The 19178-nt window shown below is 46.0% G+C and overlaps 1 protein-coding gene across 1 annotated transcript in view; it reads left to right on the top strand.

Moving 5' to 3' along the window:
* The window catches only part of PECAM1 (platelet and endothelial cell adhesion molecule 1), a gene marked incomplete at both ends in the record, with an annotated part of 138919 nt that overhangs the window by 32357 nt on the left and 87384 nt on the right, over window positions 1-19178 (top strand). Inside the window, 9 exons of the mRNA XM_080714107.1 lie at window positions 3016-3321; window positions 6527-6799; window positions 7882-8130; window positions 9315-9590; window positions 11639-11923; window positions 13665-13772; window positions 15086-15113; window positions 16224-16294; window positions 17807-17857. Of these exons, the coding sequence (XP_080570233.1) occupies window positions 3016-3321; window positions 6527-6799; window positions 7882-8130; window positions 9315-9590; window positions 11639-11923; window positions 13665-13772; window positions 15086-15113; window positions 16224-16294; window positions 17807-17857 (1647 nt within the window). The remainder of the gene's footprint in view (window positions 1-3015; window positions 3322-6526; window positions 6800-7881; window positions 8131-9314; window positions 9591-11638; window positions 11924-13664; window positions 13773-15085; window positions 15114-16223; window positions 16295-17806; window positions 17858-19178) is intronic.

Below are 19178 nucleotides of genomic sequence, written 5' to 3'. Positions count from 1 at the left end.
CCCTCTCCAGGAAAACCTTTCTATTTCTTTTTTTTTTCTTTTTTTGGTGGTACTGGGGGTGGAACCCAGGGGCTTTCTACCTCCGGGCCATACTCCCAGACCTTTTTTATATTTTATTTGGAAACAGGGTCTCACTAAGTTGCTGAGAGCCTCACTAAGTAGCTGAGGCTGGCTTCGAACCCGCGCGATCCTCCTGTCTCAGCCTCCCGAGCGCGGGGATTACAAGCGTGCGCCACCGCGCCCGGCAAACCTTTCTATTTCTTATCTCACAAACTATGCTTTTTTCTTCAGGGCTCAGGGATTTCCCAAGAAAAATTACCCACCCCAGGCTTAGAGCTCTCATGCTCTTTCCATCAGTGGGTTTATGTGAAGTACGGTTATGGGGCTAGCCGGGCGTGTTATTCTAGTACTTGGGAGGCTGAGGCAGGAGGATCACCAGGTTTGAAGCCAGCCTTGCCAACTTACTGTGACCCTGTCTCAAAATAAAAGGGCTTAGGGTGCAGTTCAGTGATGGAGTTCTTGTGCAAGGGCCTGAGTTACATCCCCAGTACCAAGAAAAAAAAATTAAAAAGGAGTGTATCACCAAGTGCTGTCATAGTCCTTTTGGTTTGGGTAACACACTCTGTTTGCTTGGTAAAATCACTTAGCTACGCTTAATAGAATGTTTTTTCTGTTGTTTAGGAACATGTGACTGTATTTCTCACACATCTATCTGCTCAATATATATATATATATATATATATATATATATATATATATATATATATATATATATATATTTAGTACTGGGGATTTAACCCAAGGGCATTCTACCTCTGAGCAATACCCCCAGACCCATTTTATTTCATTTTATTTATTGTTTTGGTACTGGAGATTGAACCCAGAGGCATTCTACCTCCAAGCTACTTTCCAGCCTGATTTTATTTCTTATCTGGAAACAGGGTCTCACTAGGCTGCTGAGAGTTTTGTTAAGTTGCTGAGGCTGGCTTTGAACTTGCGAACCTTCATTCTCAGCCTCCCATGTACTGGGATTACAAGTATATGCCACTGCAGTTGACTTATTTTTTTCCTTTATTTTATTTTATTTTATTTTATTTTTTATTTTTATTTTTTTGGTGGTACTGGGGTTCCTGGAAGCCCTTCTACCTCCGGGCTACACTCCCAGACCTATTTTAACATTTTTATTTTGAAACAGGGTCTCCTAAGCCAGCGCGCGCGGCTGGCTTCGAACCTGCGCGATCCTCCTGTCTCTGCCTCCCAAGCGCGGGGATTACAAGCGTGCGCCACCATGCCCGGCTTTTTTCCTTTATTTTAAAACAAGGTCTCAAAATAAATTGCAGAGAACCTCGCTAAGTCATTGTGGCTGGCCTCAAACCTACAACCCTCCTGTTTCTGCCCCCCAAGTATTAGAATTACATGCATGTGCCACCATGCCCAGCTCTCTCTGTTCTTCTGACCTGTTAAATTATGAGAAGAGAGATAAGATAGTATTTGGCCAATTTTTATATACTAAAAGAATTTGGTTCATGGTAGGCACTCAGTAAATGTTTATGGATTAGATTTCAGTCAACTCTAACCTGTGGTTGGTATCTAATAAATAATAATAGCTGGGGCTGGTGGCATATGATTGGAATCCCAGCACTTGGAAGGCTGAGACAGGAAGACTGCAGGTTTGAAGAAGCCTTGACAAGTAGTGAGACTCTCATCAACCTGTTTAAAAATAAAAATAAAATAGGGCTGGGTAGCTGGGCGTGGTGGCGCACACTTGTAATCCCAGCATTCGGGAGGCTGGACCGGAAGATCGCAGGCTCATGGCCAGCCTCAGCTACTTAGTGAGGGCCTCTGCAACTCAGTGATACCTGGTTTCAAAATAAAGAATAAAAAATAGGGCAGGGGTGTAGCTTGGAGGTTGAATGCCCCTGGGTTCCATCCCCAAACCCTCAAAAAAAAAAAAAAAAATAGGGCTGGAGTGTAGCACAGTAGTAGAATTGTTCCTGGGTTCAATCCCTAGTGTGTAAATAAAAGAAAATTATAATAATCACAGTAATATTAATAAACACTGGCTGTTTTTTAAAAAATTGTTTCAGTTGGGAATCTGATTATACCATAATCCCAAGGGGATTATAAACCATTAAAAGCACCAACCATATCTTTTTTTTTTTTTTTTTTGCCCAACTAGGGATTGAACCCAGGGACATTCAACTGAGCTATACTCCCACCCTATATTTTATCCAGAGACATTTGACCGAGGTATACCCTCACCCTATATTTTTTTCCTTTATTTTGAAACAGAGTCTCATTAGGTTGTGGAGGGCCTCACTAAGCAGCTGAGACTGGTCTCGAACCTGGGATTCTCCTGTCTCAGCCTCCAAAGTACTGGGATTATAAGCCTGTGCCACCACACTCAGTTCATCCAACTATATCTTGAATTTATTTATTTATTTATTTATTTATTTATTTATTTATTTATTTGTTGTGGTACTGAACTAAGGGGCATTCTACCTCTGAGCTATACCCCAGACCTACTTTATTTTTATTTTGAAAGGAGGCCTCACTAGGTTGATAGGAGTCTCACTACTTGCTGAGGCTATCCTTAAACTTGAAATCCTCCTGTCTCAGCCCCTCAAAGTACAGGGATTACAAGCATGTGCTACCATGCCTGGATATATATATTATATTTATTTATTTAGGTACTGGAGACTTAACCCAGGGGCATTCTACCTCTGGGCTACACCCATAGCCCCATCTTACCTTTATTTTGAAACAGGGTTGCATTAGACTGAAGAGAATCTCACTACTTGCTGAGGCTGTCCTTGAACCTGTGATCCTCCTGCCTGAACATATTTCATATTTTTCAGAGTTCAGGGCACAGTACTTGCCTCCTTGGTTATTTCCTGAGAGGTGGCACTGGGTGTTTGGGGTGCAGGGAGAACCCTCAGATGGGTGGACCATAGCCCCGGAGGCTCCTGTGACCAGATCACACTGACCCTCACTGGCCTTTCTCGTTCTCCAAAGGAGTGCCCAGTCCCCGGGTGACGCTGGACAAGAAGGAGGCCATAGAAGGCGGAGTTGTGGCCGTCACTTGTGCTGTGGAGGAGGAGAGGGGCCCAATACACTTCACAATTGAGAAACTTGAACTAGACACAAAAATTGTCAAGCAAAAAAAAGAGAAGACTTCTCGGGATGACAACTTTGTGACACTCAGCTTCCCGATCGAGGAGCAGGACCACGTTCTAGTTTTCCGCTGCCAAGCTAGGATTGTTTCTGGGACCCACATGGAGATCTCGGAGTCCACCAGGAGCGATCTGCTCACCGTGCGAGGTCAGAGTCCTGCTCCTTATTCTTGGCGGTATCTGGTTGGGGAGGGAGAAAGAACCTAGAATTAGGAAAGGGGCTGGGCTTCCTGGCCCGGACTGCTGTTCTCAGGATGTAAAGCCTGTTCTTATTCACTTGGGGGCACGGTTTAAGTAATATGATATATATATATATATATATATATATATATATATATATATATATATATTACTTATATAATATGTTTAGCTATATAACCCATGTATATTTTTCAAACAGGAGTTTCCAAAACAATACTTACCCTTATCTGTATGGTGGAGTTTTGGTATTTTCAAGGTAGAAACAGAGAAGAATTCTATTTCAATTTTTTAAAATACTGGCCATGACCCACTAGGTCGAGGTCTCCAATGAGGAAGCTGTAGGTTGGAAGCCTCCGCTTTAAGCCATGGCAGGGAGAGGTGGGAGTTTGGATCTAGGGGGACACGGAGGAAGAGGGGGCCAGGTCCTCACCTCTGCCTCCCTCGTGGACTCACGTTGACCAAATGGGAGATGCATGCGGCGGCCTGAGAATGATCGTGGAGGAGAAGGAGGAGGCAGAGAGGCCTGGGGTGTCCAGGACAGATAGGGCTCTAGGCCAGGAGCCAGGAGCGCTCAGGACCCGGGGCTAACAGAGCTGCCAGAGGAGGGAAGGGCCGGCGCCCAGGCAGCACCACTGTGACCTCAAGAGGAGCCCAGAGTGGGTCACAAATGACTCCTTCTCTTGGACCTCCCTCTTACCTGCCCGTGTGTGTGTGTGTGTGTGTGTGTGTGTGTGTGTGTGTGTTCTCCAATTATAAAATAAATGCTTTCAGTTGAATTTTTAAAACAAAATTTTGAGATATAAAGAGGAAAGTAACAGCCATTTATTCTGCCGCTACTCAGAGCAATGCTCTCATATGATTGCTTACACCTTTCCTACATATATTTATGATTAAACTCAGGCACATGTACACACAGCCAACAGGGTGATTGGTTTAAAAAAAAAACTGGAGATTCATCAAATGCATTATTTTATAACTTGTTTAAAAATGTTACAATACTGTAATCCCATCCACCTAAAATCCTTGGGAGGCTGAGATAGACTCATAGGCTCAAAGCCAGCCTTGGCAACTTGGTGAGACCCTGTTTCCAAATATAAAATAATATCGAACTGGGGGTGTAACTTGGAGGTTGGTTCAATATATATATAAATATAAACAGGCAGTTTGTGGGAAAAATGCAATAGACTAATAAGCATCAGGAACACAGTGAACCTCACTAAAGACTAAAAAGTATGAATGGACTGAGGGTGTCGCCCAGTGGCAGAGCACTTTTCTAGCAGGCAAGAGGCCCTGGGCTTGATACCTATCACTGAAAAACAAATAAAAAGAAGAGAAGGAAGCCAGGTGTGATGGTGCAAGCCTGTAATCCCGGTACTTGGGAGGCTGAGTGAGACAGGAGGATCACAGGTTCAAGGACAGCCTCAGTGATGTAGGGAGACTCTCCCATCAACCTAGTGAGACTCTGTTTCAAAATAAAAGTAAAATTTCTGGGAGTATACTTTGGAGATATAATGCCCCTGGTTTCAATCCCTAGTAACCACACACAATTTTTTTCCTTTATAAAGCAGGATATTTTTTTTCTTTTTCTTTCTTTCTTTTTTTTTTTTTTTTTTTTGTGGTACTGGGGATAGAACCCAGGGGGTATTCTACTTCCAAGCTAAACCCCAGCCCTTGTTTTCATTCTCTGTTTTGAAACAGGGTCTCACTGAGTTGCAAAGGCCTCACTACGTAGCTGAAGCTGTCCGTGAACCATGATCTTCCTTTCTCAGCCTACCAAATGCTGGTATTATAAGTATGTGCCACCACACCCTGCTAGGCTGTTTTTTTTTTTTTTTTGTGGTACTGGGGTTCCTGGAAGCCCTTCTACCTCCAGGCTAAACTCCCAGACCTATTTTTTATATTTTTTATTTGGAAACAGGGTCTCCTAAGCCAGCTCTCCAGGCTGGTTTCGAACCTGCATGAACCTGCGCGATCCTCCTGTCTCCGCCCCCCAATCGTGGGGATTACAAGCTTGCGCCACCACACCCTGCTAGGCTATTTTTTAAATGACATTTTTATTCTGAATTTAAGTGGCTATAGTAAAAAAAACGGATGAATATTATATCATTTTAATTTTACTTTTAGCATTTTACTCTCTAGTGTTAGGATCTTTATACATGCTATTGTTTATTCTATGTGTGTGTGTGCATGTGCATATGTGTGTATATACATGTGGGAATTAATGCTGAGGACTTAGCCTTACTTTCCTGCAGATAACACACCCTGGTATCTGAGGCATATTTTATTAGGAAAGTGTTTTTCAAAATATGAGTCATAAGCCAAGTGTGGTGGTGCACGCTTGTAATCCCTGCGCTTGGGAGGCTGAGATGGGAGGATCGCACAGGTTTGAAGCCAGCCTCAGCTACTTAGTGAGGCTCTCAGCAACTTAGTGAGACCCTGTTTCCAAATAAAATATAAAATAGGTCTGGGAATGTAGCCTGGAGGTAGAAGGCCCCTGGGTTCCATCCCCAGTACCACCAAAAAACAAACAAACAAACAAACAAACAAACAAAACCAAAACCCAAAAACCAAAAAACAAAAACAAAATACAAATCATAAAAATTTGGTAAATCATGCCCAGCATTTAAAAAAATTAAATAGAGCCGGGCATGGTGGCACATGTTTGTAATCCCAGCATTTGGGAGGCTGAGACTGGAGAATCGCGGTTTGCGGACAGCCTCAGCTACTTAGTGAGGCCTTCCACAACTTAGTGAGACCCTGTTTCAAAAATAAAGAATAAAAAACAGGGCAGGAGGTGTAGCTCGGAGGCACAATGCCCCTGGGTTCCATCCCCAGATCCCCCCCCCCAAAATTAAATAGAATAGACTAGAAACCACATTTTGGGGGCATATGATTATTTAAATACTTTATTGCCATGAAGCAATACAGTCTACACAACTGCTTTTGAAAGCTATAGATGACTCATACTTGAAATGTCAAGGTTTCTGAAATGGTATGAGAATAGCCATCATGGACAGGGCCAGACTCCTGTTTCTACCTGTTGTGGGGGCTGTTTGAGGGGAGGGGTTACTGGGGGTTGAACCTTAGGGGTGGAAGAGTGGGGATGCCCAGGTATGAGCCCCGGCCAACCGGCTTGTCTTCCTGTCATGCAGAATCCTTCTCTGTTCCCAAGTTCCATGTCACACCCTCTGGCCTGATCACGGAAGGAGACGATCTGCACATCAGGTGCACCATCCAGGTGACACACCTGGCCCAGGAGTTCCCAGAGCTCATCATCCAGAAGGACAAGGAGATCGTGGCCAGCCGGCACAGCAATGAGGCCGTCTACACAGTAATGGCCCTGGCGGAGCATAGCGGCAACTATACGTGCAAGGTGGAGTCCAGCCGCCTCTCCAAGGTCAGCAGCATCGTGGTCAACGTCACAGGTAGGTTGGGTCAGGAGGGGCAGACGAGAGAGGCTGGAGAAGCTCCTGGGCTGCGATCCCGGGTGGCCATAGGAGCAGATGCGCCTTCTACCGTCTTCTGGATGAGCGTGCTCAGCCTGGGCTTCAGCCCTGGCTCCTCCTCCCTCTCCTGGGAGAAGTCACTGCACAGCGAGGAGGCAGGCCTCCATGGAGCGCAGTGCAGGGCTCAGCCCAGTCCCAGCCCTGCCACTCAGGCCGCTGTGACCTTGGGCGAGTTGGTGACCTTGCCTGGGCTCTTGGTTGGAGGTGATGAGGGCGCTCACCTTGTAGGGCTGTTAGGACCATTAAGGGAGACACTGTGCTGTGAATGCCCCGCGCAGATCAAGCACTCGGGAATGTTCCCTCATTTTCTATGATCGTATTCCATTTATCTTTGCTTTGTGCCAAACACTATCTAGATCCCAGACACGGGCCTTGTGATATGGTTGAGAATGAGAAAGCTTTACTTCTGAGGACCTTATAGATACAAACAGATCAGTCTAGGGCAGTTTGTTACAGACGCAGTGGACTAAGCCTAGAACGCTTTCCTTGGATAACTTCCTCCCAGGGACGGCTCCTGATTCCCCAGGGTGAAGTTTGGTATCCCTTCTATGGGCTCTGCAGCAAATTCCATGTGTCACTCTCCCACTAGCTGTCAGCACCTTGAAGTCAGGTAGTTGGGGGCTGCTCCTCACTCATGCGTCCCCCATGCCTAGCAAGGCGCCTGCTATAGAGATCGCCTCAATAAATACACCTGGCATGGAATGTGCGATAAACCAAGGAATGAGGAATCGCTGCATTACAAGCTGCAAAACTTTTTATCCATGTCTGTGAAGTAAATTGGATGAGGCAGCCAAGAGAGCCCATCCTCTGGGACCCAGGCACAGAATGAGTTCTAGCGCTCTAAGGGTGTGCTCGTCAGGTATATGGCAAGCAAAGAAAGACTTTGCAGGAAGGTAGGAGTTGGTTCTGCACAAAGTAGCTGGGCCATGGGTCTCTTCCAGGCAGGAGCTCTGGATGGTGCCTAGATACATCTGGTCTCCTTCCCACTTGCTGTGTTTCAGAACTATTTGCCAAGCCAAAGCTGGAATCTTCCTCCATCCGTCTGGACCAAGGGGAAAAGCTGGACTTGTGGTGCCACATCCCAGAAGGGCATCTAGCCAACTTCACCATCCAGAAGGAAGACATGATTGTGGCGTACAATGGGGCGTTCACCAAGATCACCTCGAAGTGGGATAGCGGGATGTACACCTGCACCGCACGCATCGGCAAAGTGGCCAAGAAAAGCAATCCGGTCCAGGTCACCGTGTGTGGTGAGTGGGTCCTCACGGCCTCAGAGCACATCTGGGATGGAGCAAGGGAAGGGAGCCCAAGCCAGCTGCCACCTGCTTGGGTTGGATGGTAGAGTCCCTCTTCTCCTTCTCCTCCTCCTTTTCCTTCTCCTTTTCTTTTCCCTTCCTCCTCTCTTCTCCTCTCCCCTCCACTCCCCTTCTTTCTCTCTCTCCCCCCCCTCTCTCTTTCTCTACACACACACACACACACACACACACACACACACACACACACACACGAAAATACAAGTTTTATGATTTATCCATATCCTGGGTAAACTATAAGGGGTAGGACTTCCAATGGGCAGAATGTAGAGCTGAGCTTCTCTAACTTGAATTTGCACCCATCATCAGGTTAAAACACAGATTCTGAGCTGAGTGTGGCAACACACACCTGTAATCCCCAAACCTGGGATGCTGAGACAGGAAGATCACAGGTTTGAGGCTAGCCTCAGCAATTTAGCAATATCCTCAGGGAGACCTTGTTTCAAAATGAAAAATAAAAAGGGCTGGAGGTGTAGCTTAGAGGTAGATGCCCCTAAGTTCTACCCCTAGGACCCCCAATATGTATATATTTATATAAATATATATACATATGTATATACATATGTATATACATATACATATATATTTATATACATATATATTTTTATATATATTATAAATATTTGTATACATACACATATGAATTTATGGAGATGTGATGATTTCTTTGACCGACCTTCCTTCCTTCCTTCCTTCTTTTCTTTCTGTGTGACACTAGGGATTGAACCCAGGGGTACTAAGGTCTCACTAGTTGATGAAGTTCTTGCTGTCTGCTATCTGCTATCTGATAGTTCTTGCTATCTGCTGATAATTCATGGCTTCGAATCTGACCCTCCTGTCTCAGTCTCCCGTGTACTGGATTACAGGCGTGCACCACCACACCCTGTTGGTAGCATTCTTTATTTTATTTTTCCTAAGTCTTTTTCTTTTCTTCCCCCTTACTACCCAACACTGGGAGGTAGTCTTGTCTCGTTGAAGTCCCTTAAAGGCGGATAACACAGGCGGGCATTTGAAATTTTGCTAGTGAAGGAGAACGCAAAGCCCAGAGTTTGCAGGAGCCACCTCTGGGCTGGATTCGTTGCTTCGAAGCCATTTGATCACTTCTCCCTCTGTCATCCTAGAAAAGCTCTCCAAGCCCAGGATTTCTCACGATGCCAAGTCTGAGATCATAAAAGGAAAGACCATCAGAATCAGTTGCCAGTCAGTGAATGGAAGTTCCCCTATCACTTTTCGCCTTTTAAAAGCAACTAACGTTTTGGATATATCTACAAAGCTCTCAAATGATCCTGTAATATTCCAAGATACACCGACCAAAGATGTGGAATATCAGTGCTTGGCAGACAATTGCCATTCCAACCCTGAAGTGGCCAGCGAGGTTCTGAGGGTCAAGGTGGTAGGTAAGTGGCCATGTTAAGGGAAGAAACCTAGACGTGGGATTGGGGCTCTAGGTAACATTTTGGAATATTTGTGGTTGCTATGGGATTGTGGGAACACTAAGAGAAATGGGTAGAATTTGTGCAAAGTTTATAAACAAGGTTTATAAACAAGGCATGCACCAAAGCTGGAATAGGGGGCTGGAATGTAGTCGGGGACTGTGGATGTGGCCAGCGTGATCTCTTGTCAGACCTTCCAAGGGAACTGCTAAAACAGTGTAGAAGGGAAAGCATCCTGACTAGGAATCCTGAAGTTGTGAGTGCGGGGAGCTGCCCCTGGGAATTACAGGGACAGTTTTGGTATGAGCTCTTTTCTTTTCCGTTTCTTTTTTCTGTTGTGGATGCTGGTGGCGCGTGTCCTTTGGCTGCGAGCCAGAGTCTTATGGGGATTGCTAACATCTGCCTGGATTCTCACATGCAGGAGAAGCATGCCCCTGTCTCAGGCATGGAGACTTTTTCTTAAGCCTCTACTTTATGCCGGGCAGAACACTGTAGATGTGCCATCGATGGCACCTTAGATTTTCTGCATCCAGTTTTAAGAACCTTAAGTAGGTCTCCTCCTCTCTGCCGTTTGTCCCCTTTTAATGACTACACGTTACCACTAAGATGCAGCTTATTAACTGTGGGTGATGTGGTTAGTAGCCATGCAGTGAGGAGCCAGAAGAAGGGAGAAGGATGTGATAAGAAGGGGCTCTTGGGAAGATTAACCTGATGCTGCCTCTCTGAGAAGAAGCGGAGGTGTGAGACCTCAGAACACGCTGAGAGGCGAACGCTGAAGCCCATGAAGCTGTGGGTTTAATTTGGGTTCTTATCAGTGTCTGGCATTTACTGAGCTCTGACCACATGTCTGACCCTGTGTGAAGTATTGTAGTAAATTATTCTAATTAATACTCAGGGTAGAGCTGGGTGTGGGGAGGTACACTTATAATCCTAGTACTTGTGAGCCCGAGACGGGAGACTTGCAGGTGTGAGGCCAGCCGCAGCAAGATCTTATTTCAAAACAGAAAGCAAAAGGGCTGTGAGTATAGCTTGGAGGTAGAATGTCCCTTGGTTCAATCCTCAGTGCCCCCAATAAATAAATAGTGACTAGGGAGGAGGTAATGGGAGAGAACTGGAGAAAGCAGGGCTGTGAGGCAGCACAGAAGCTTAGAGAAGGCCGAGTTCAACAGGAAGGACTGGGTGGACAGACTATGAGCATCCACCATTGATGTATTGCAGGACCACTGTCAGAGGACCAGGTGATGGTCAGAGGACCAGGTGATCCTCCAGGTGCCTTCAGAGCCAGAGAGAGAGAGGAGAGAGAGAGAGAGGAGAGAGGGGAGAGAGAGGGAGAAAGAGAAAGAGGAGAGAGAGATAGGAGAGAGAGAGGAGAGAGAGGGGAGAGAGAAAGAGGAGAGAGGGAGAGAAGAGAGAGAGAAGAGAGAGAGAAGAGGAGAGAAGAGGAGAGAAGAGAGAGGAGAGAGAGGAGAGAGAGGAGAGAGGAGAGAGGAAAGAGGAGAGAGAGGGAGAAAGAGAACTGTTTCAAAAGCCAAGGAATGGAAGTGAGATTTCAGGGGAGCAGGAGAGTGGGAAGCAAGCATGCAAAAGCTCAGAGGGACAGGAGGAAAAAGGACCGCGGCTAGCGCAGGCAGAGGGCCACAGGTACCTGTCAGATCTGGAAGCGCTACGCACCTTTGTAAACAGAAGGAGAGAAGTCACTCACATACACACTAGCACATGTGCACACGAGGCAGTCTTAGAGATGGGCTGTGTGGTCAGCGATGCCCAAGGCGGTGGGTAAAAGAAGCCCCCACTGGGGTCTCCTGTTTCTTCTGAGGACAGGAGGTGTAAACCACTGCCTTCTGGGCTGATCAGGAGAGAGGCCGGGAGGACGGTGGGCTGAAAGGAGCCACTGAGTCCATGGGCACAGTCCAGGTTCGAGTGCCAGCCTGGCAAAGAGCTGGCCACAAGCAGAGGTTGTTCCTTCCCTGTCCCTCTTCTTTGCTCAGTGCTAATTCTTTCCTGCTTTCCAGCTCCAGTGGATGAGGTCAAGCTTTCTATCCTGCTGAATGAGGAGGTAGAATCTGGGGAAGAAATTGTCCTTCGGTGTTCTGTGAATGAAGGGACTGGTCCAATCACATACAAGTTTTTCAGAGGACAGGATGACAGACCCTTCCACCAAACCACCCTGAACGAGACTCAGGCGTTCTGGCGCCAGGCGCAGGCTAGCAAGGAGCAGGAGGGCCAGTACTACTGCACGGCCTCCAACAGAGCCAGCCTGGCCAGGAGCACCCACAGCAACACTCTGACGGTCAGAGGTAGGTCGGGCCTCAACAGGGGAGCAGCGTGGGCTCCAAGGGGGAGGACAACAAAGATACCCTCATAGGAGGGAGTGGTTCTGGGCACGGTGGCAACTGCCTGCAAGCAAGCACTAGGGAGAATGGGACAGGAGGATCTTAGCTGTGAAGTCAGTCTCAGCAATTTAGCAAGGCCCTTAGTAACTTAGTGAGACCCTGTTTCAAAATAAAAAATAGTAGTTCAGCTGGGTGTGCTGGAACACGCTTGTAATCCCAGTACTAGGGAGGCAGAGACAGGAGGCTCATAGGTTCAAAGCCAGACTCGGCTACTTAGTTAGGCCTTCCATAACTTAGTGAGATCATGTTTCAATATAAGGAATTTAAAAATAGGGCTGGGGGTGTAGCTCAGAGGTAGAATGCCCCTGGGTTCAATCTCCAGAACCACACACAAAAAAATTCTAAGTTTGCTTTGTTTAAAAAAAAAATAGTTCAGAGGTAGAATGCCCTGGGTTCAATCCCCAGTAGTAGAGAAAAAGAAGAAGAGCCGGGCGTGGTGGGGTAGGCTTGTAATCCCCGCGCTTGGGAGGCTGAGACAGGAGGATCGCGCAGGTTTGAAGCCAGCTGAGGCTGGCTTAAGAGACTCTGTTTTCAAATAAAATATAAAATAGGTCTGGGAGTGTAGCCTGGAGGTGGAAGGCCCCTGGGTTCCATCCCCAGTACTACCAAAAAAAAAAAAAAAAAAAAAAAAAGAAAGAAAGAAAAAGAAGAAGAAGGAGGAGGAGGAGGAGGAGGAGGAATGGAATGGATTGGAGTCAGCCTGTGGGACTGAGGGTTTAGAGACCAATGCTCAGGATTCTTGGTTGCAAGTGTCAGAAACACACTCAAATTAACTTGGCTAAAATGAGTTGATTATTATAATGAACTGGAAGCATTTAATGCAGGTCCTTTTTTTTTTTTTTTTGTGTGTGTATCATTGGGGATTGAGCCCAGGGGCATTCTACCTCCAAGCTATACCCACACCCTGTTTTAAAAATTTTTTATTTTGAAATAGAGTCTCAGTTGCTGAGGCTGGTTTTGAACCTGTGATCCTTCTGTCTCAGCCTTATAACTACTGGGGTTATAAGCCTGAGCCACCACACCTGGCTGCCCAATTCTGAATTCTTAATAGAGAGACATCCACCCATGGGGCCAAGGCGATCGGGTCAGGCAGAATAAAGATGGGCAGAGGGGTCCGGCCACACGGGTAAAGGGTAGTTTTCTAGAGGAGGGCTGAACAGATTAAGATACCCCTAAATCAGGCGTGGTGGTACATGCTTGTAATCCCAGCATTCAGGAGGCTGAGACCAGAGGATCGCGGTTCGCGGACAGCCTCAGCTACTTAGTGAGGCCCTCTGTAGCTCAGTGAGACCCGGTTTCAAAATAAAGAATAAAAAATAGGGCAGGGGGTGTAGCTCGGAGGTCGAATGCCCCTGGGTTCTATCCCCAGACCCGAAAAAAAAAAAAAAAAAAAAAAGATAACCCAGAGAGGAGCCTATCCGGGCAGCCTTGGGCTCTCCCGCCTTGAAGACCACAGCCAGCCTCGGTTTAGAGCAGAAACGATGATTTCTGTACCAACCACGAGTACAGTGTCCCTCAGAGGTAAATGCTAAGGCCAGATGCCAGGTACAAGATTGTAAAAGTCAGTCTGAATTTGTTGCTGATGTCGTCTCTTGCTGGCAGAGGAAGAACCTCTATGTTTCCTGTTTTCTTTCTCCATTTCCAGTCTTTCTTGCCCCATGGAAGAAAGGACTCATCGCAGTGGTCGTCATCGGAGTCATCATTGCCGCCTTGATAGTTGTTGCCAAATGCTATTTTCTGAGGAAAGCCAAGGGTGAGCACGGTTCCTTCCTTCATGTCTGATGGGTTGTCCCGGCCAGGGCCCAGGGCTGTGGCTGTGTAGGTGTGGGGCCCAGGGAGCTAAGGAGACACAACTGGCCCTTCTCCTTGGGGCGTGGCCTTGATAACCAGAGTCCGGCATGGCTGTGGGGGTTAAGGTCTCTTTTGCAACCCTGAATTTTGTGAGGCAAAAATGCAGGCAATTGCTTCCTAGCTGGGCAAGGCGGCTTGCGGAAGTTGGGTGAAGCTGTAGTTCATATGGTGTAAGAAGCAATCCTTCTGTTTCCATGGGGTTTGGCCACACCTGGTTCTGGAACTGATAAGAGTGTGGTATAGACACACACACACACACATGCACACACACACACCCCAAATGCCTCCCAATTAACCTGCCAGTTGTACAGTGTTTTCCACACCGTGCTCTGAGTCAGCCAAGCATGGGTGGGAAGCCCACACCGCCCTGGCCCTGGGGAGTCAGGTCAGCTAGCCAAGATGCGAGGAAAAGGACACAGCATCAATATATTCTGCAAAATGAATGTTGTGGTGTAAAGGTGGGTTCTTTGGGAGCTGCTGCCTGGGAATGGGAAGGGGCAGGTGGCATCGATGAGAAAGAACCTGGTCCCCCCACCCCAGGCAGGAAAACTGCAAGCCCCTGGGAAGAACAGGCTTCCAGACAAGCCCTGCCCAAGGGTGCACGGGCCTTGGTATCAAGTGTGCTTGGAATTAAAAGTATCTTAGCTGGGCGTGGTGGTGCAAGCCTAACCCCAGTACTGGGGAGGCTTGAGATAGAAGAGGGAAGCCAATATCAACGACCTAGTGAGCTCTGTTTGCAAATAAAAATAAAATGGGGGTATAGCTTGGAGGTAGAATGCCCCTGGATTCAATCCCCTACAACACAGATACACACACACACACACACACACACACACACACACACACACGGCACAGGTCTTAGCTTTTACTCTTTAGAATTGTGCTGAATCACAAAGACAGTGTACACACATCTGGCTGATCTGGTTTCTCTACCATGTTTGCCTCTAACAAAAACTGTTTCTGGCTCAAAGAGTCACATGTGATATATCTAAGGAAATGATGTGACTTCTCTTGGAATAAGACCAATAGAAAACCTCTTTCGGTCTTCCTTTCCTTTCTATTTTTTTTTTCAAGCAGGAATATATTTGGTTTTTTTTTCTCTCTCTCTTTTTATGGGTATCCAATCTTCAGCAAAGTTACATGTGATTGAAATAACTATTCTTACCTGGCACGGACCTTATACTGACTTTGGTCTTTCTCTTTCTTTTTTTAAAGCGAAGCAGAAGCCGGTGGAGATGTCCAGGTCGGTGTCTGTGTAGGACGGGGCGGCTGCTTTGTGGGCGCGCGTGGACTTGTCTGTAGGGAGGGTCTGGTCACTAAGGCATATTCAGCGGTTCTTGGCAAACCTTGAAAAACAAGGGCCTTGGGTGTGAGGTGTGTGTGTGTGTGTGTGTGTGTGTGTGTGTGTGTGTGTGTGTGTTGAGTGGAATATTGCCAGCTGTCCTTTCATGAGAGGAAATAACTTTTAGTCTGGGATCATGTCCTTTCTAGACTGTTATTTGTAGTAGGATTACAGGTGTACATCACCATGCCCAGTTTTTTTTTTTTTTTTTTTTACTATCTTTATTGGTCTTGAAATCCAAAATCTAAGTGTATGGAAATGATTGCTGTGTTGTGGAGAGAAACAGTAGTAGTGCAGGAGGAGGATTGAGGGTTTGGGGGATCCTAAGTGGCCTCATAAAGGAATCCTGATATATTTGTGTGCCCTTTGACCCTGATACTTAATTTATTTATTTACATTTTTTGCAGTACTGGGGATTAAACCCAGGGACATTCTACCTCCAGATACACCTCAGCCTTATCTTTTATTCTTTATTTTGAAACAGAGTCTCTCTAAATTGTAGAGGCCCTCACTAATAAGCTGAGGCTGGCCTTGAACCTGTGATACTTCCTGTCTCAGCCTCCCAAATACTGGGATTACAAGCCTGTGCCACCACGCCCAGCCAGCCCTGATACTTATTTTAACAGTAGAAAAAATGTTTGGTCAAATGGTCGTAGGGTGAAATGGCACAGGCCTGTAATCCTAGTTTGGAGAAGCTGAGACAGGAGGATCAGAGACCAGCCTCAGCAATTTAGTGAGCTCCTGTCTCAAAATAAAAAAATAAGAAAATAGACTGGGGAGGTAGCTCAGTAGAAGTGGAACCCCTGGGTTCCATCCTCAGTGCTATATATAAATAAGTAATTGTCTTGGAGCTGAGAAACACGTTTGTTATCCCAGTAGGAGAGTAAAGATTTCTTTAGAAAGCTCCTCTTGCTTTCTTATGACTACCTATGATGATTGTGTGGGTTTGGGGTTAGAGTGAAAACATGTTTTATATATGTATCTTTTCCCCTTTTTAACTTTGATTTTAAGGCCAGCAGTACCACTTCTGAACTCCAACAAGAAGGTGTCGGATTCCAATGTGGAAGCCAGCAGTCCTTATGGTAAAGTCCTGGTTTCCGCTGGTTGCAAAGGGGTTTGCCAGCTGAGTGGGTGGGGTTAGTGTTCACAGGGAAGCCTGTCTGGAGCGCCTTATCTAATCAGCCATTGGATGGTGGGGCAACAAACAAAACACAAACCTAAAAGAAAAGGCAGAACATTTTATTCTATTTTCACCACCTACTAAACTTCCTGTGGAATGAAAAATGGAGAATAATCCCAGGGCCTTGTTGCCTCTAAAAATTTTGAATACTAGCCAAGGGTAAGCAGTCTGCATTGGCAAGGCAGAGACCGATAGCAAATTAAAGCATTGTTAAAGCTGGGAGTAGTGGGCACACCTAGAATCCCAGCACATGGGAGGCTGAGACAGGAGGATCGCAGGTTCAAGACCAGCGTCGGCAACTTAGCCAGACTCTTAGCAGTGTAGTGAGACCCTGTTTCAACACAAAATATTATAAAAAGAGCTGGGGTGTAGCTAGGAGATAGAATGCCACTGGATTCACCCCCAGCCCCACAAAATAAGTAAATAAACAAATTTAATAATTACAATACTAATTTGTTAATTGATAAAAGTATGTGTTCAAGAATGGAATTTATAACATTCATGAAAATCTTTTAGTAAAAACAACTTTATAACAGAAACCGTGTGTGTGTGTGTGTGTGTGTGTGTGTGTGTGTGTGTCTGTCTGTCTGTCTGTCTTTCTGTCTATCTTACTGGGGACAAACCCAGTGTCTCGCACATGCTAGGCAAGCACTCTACCACTGAGCGACACCCCCAAGCCCCATCTTTTTTCCCCACTGGCTGATAATATGGAGATTATCTGGTTTCTTTACATTATACTTTCATTGATTTAATTCTCTGACTGGAGAGGGCTAGTTAACCCGCATCCTTCATGCTTATGGGTCCTGCCTGGTCCTTTCATGGACTTGTTCTCATGGAATAATTCGGAGTTCCAAATTGTTCACAAGCAAAAGTGTGCCCCTCACCCATGCAGCCTGCTCATGTGATGGCTGAGGTCTACTGTTAAGGAGAGACCACCCAGCAGGCCAGGTGGACCCAGAGGGAGATGAGGCCAGACACCCTGGGGTTTGTCACCTATACTGAAGAGGGATGCTTGGCTTTCATAGTGGCACTGAATTCCTTTGTTTTCTCCTTCCTTCCTTCCTTCCTTCCTTCCTTCCTTCCTTCCTTCCTTCCTTCCTTCCTTCCTTTTTTTCCTTCCTTCCTTCCTTCCTTCTGCTGTACTGGGGATTGAACCCAGAGACATTCTACCCCTGCACTACACCCCTAGCCCTATTTTTCATTTTTTATTTTTAGAAGCAGTGTCTCACTAAGATGTGGAGGGCCTCACTAAGTAGCTGAGGCTGGCCACGAACCTGTGATCCTCCTGTTTCAGCCTCCCAAGTACTGGGCTTACAAGTGTGTGCCACCACGCCTAGCTGAATTTTTTTCTAATTATAAAAATACTAGAATTTTCATCATTGCTCATCCTAATTAATTGTTGCTTTTCAAGCAGATTTCGATGATGTTGGGAACCATGCAATGAAGCCACTAAATGAAAATAAAGGTAATTATCTAATTAGCTGTTTTATCAGAAACTTACACATTTTTAAAAAAAGACCCAGAGGGATAGAAACCAAAACTTTTAGGTGGCTAGACACTTTCCCTGCCCTCCAATGACCCTGCGATCAACTGATATGTAGGATGGAGACCATTGGGTGTTTCCTCAAAGATGCTCTGTGTCCTCATCGCAAACATGACCCAAACCCACGTGGGGAAGGACTGGTTTATACCTAAGCAACTTCCCCATTCAGAATGGGCTACCAAGAAGCAGAGCACTGTGGTGTACACCTGTAATCTCAGTGCTTGGGAGGCTGAGGCAGGAGGATTCCAGGCTGGAGGCCAGACAGCAACTTAGCAAGACGTGGTTTCAAAATAAAACAGGAAGTCGGGGGATGGGGAGTGGTGTATGTTTACATTCCAGTACTTGGAAGGCTGAAACAGGAGGATTGCAGGTTTGAGGGCAGCCTTAGCAAAGTAGTGAGACTCTTAACCCAGTGAGACCCTATATCAAACTAAAAATAGAATAAGGCTGGGGATGTAGCTTGGAGGTAGAATGCTTCCAGATTTAATCTTCAGTACAATTTATTATATATATATATATATATATATATATATATATATATATATAATTTTTTTTTTCTGTACTGGGCATGGGACCCAGGGACATTCTACCTCTGAGGTACACCCTCAGCCCTATTTTTTATTCTTTATTTTGAAACAGGGTCTCACTGAGTTGCAAAGGGCCTAAGTAGCTGAGGCTGTCCATGAACTGTGATTCTCCTGTCTCAGCCTCCCAAATGCTGGGATTACAAGCGCGCGCCACCATGTCTGGCTCCCAGTACTATTAAAAAGTAAAATAAAATAGGGCTGGAGGATGTAGCTTGGAGGTAGAATGCCCCTGGGCTCAATCTTCAATACCAAGAAAAGAAAAAAAAATTTTTTTTTTTTTTTTGGTGGTACTGGGGGTGGAACCCAGAGGCTTTCTACCTCCAGGCTATACTCCCAGACCTATTTTATACTTTATTTGGAAACAGGGTCTCGGTAAGTTGCTGAGAGCCTCACTAAGTAGCTGAGGCTGGCTTCGAACCTGCGTGATCCTCCTGTCTCAGCCTCCCAAGTGCGGGGATTACAAGCGTGTGCCACCACGCCCGGCTTAGAAAAAAAAATTAAAAAAAAAAAAAAAGAATGGGCTCCTGAGTAAGCAGCTCACAGGATGTCCTTTCTCTTGGGCAGACAAGTTGGAGATTTTTAAAGAGAACAAACGATAGAGAGCCAGCCTCTGCTGAAAGCTCAGAGGAGTCGGGCTCAGCTTTGTCTGAGTTCTT

This window comes from Muscardinus avellanarius (assembly GCF_963383645.1).
Source record: "Muscardinus avellanarius genome assembly, chromosome: 16".
Taxonomy (NCBI): domain Eukaryota; kingdom Metazoa; phylum Chordata; class Mammalia; order Rodentia; family Gliridae; genus Muscardinus; species Muscardinus avellanarius.
This window is presented reverse-complemented; position numbering and strand designations above follow the sequence as displayed.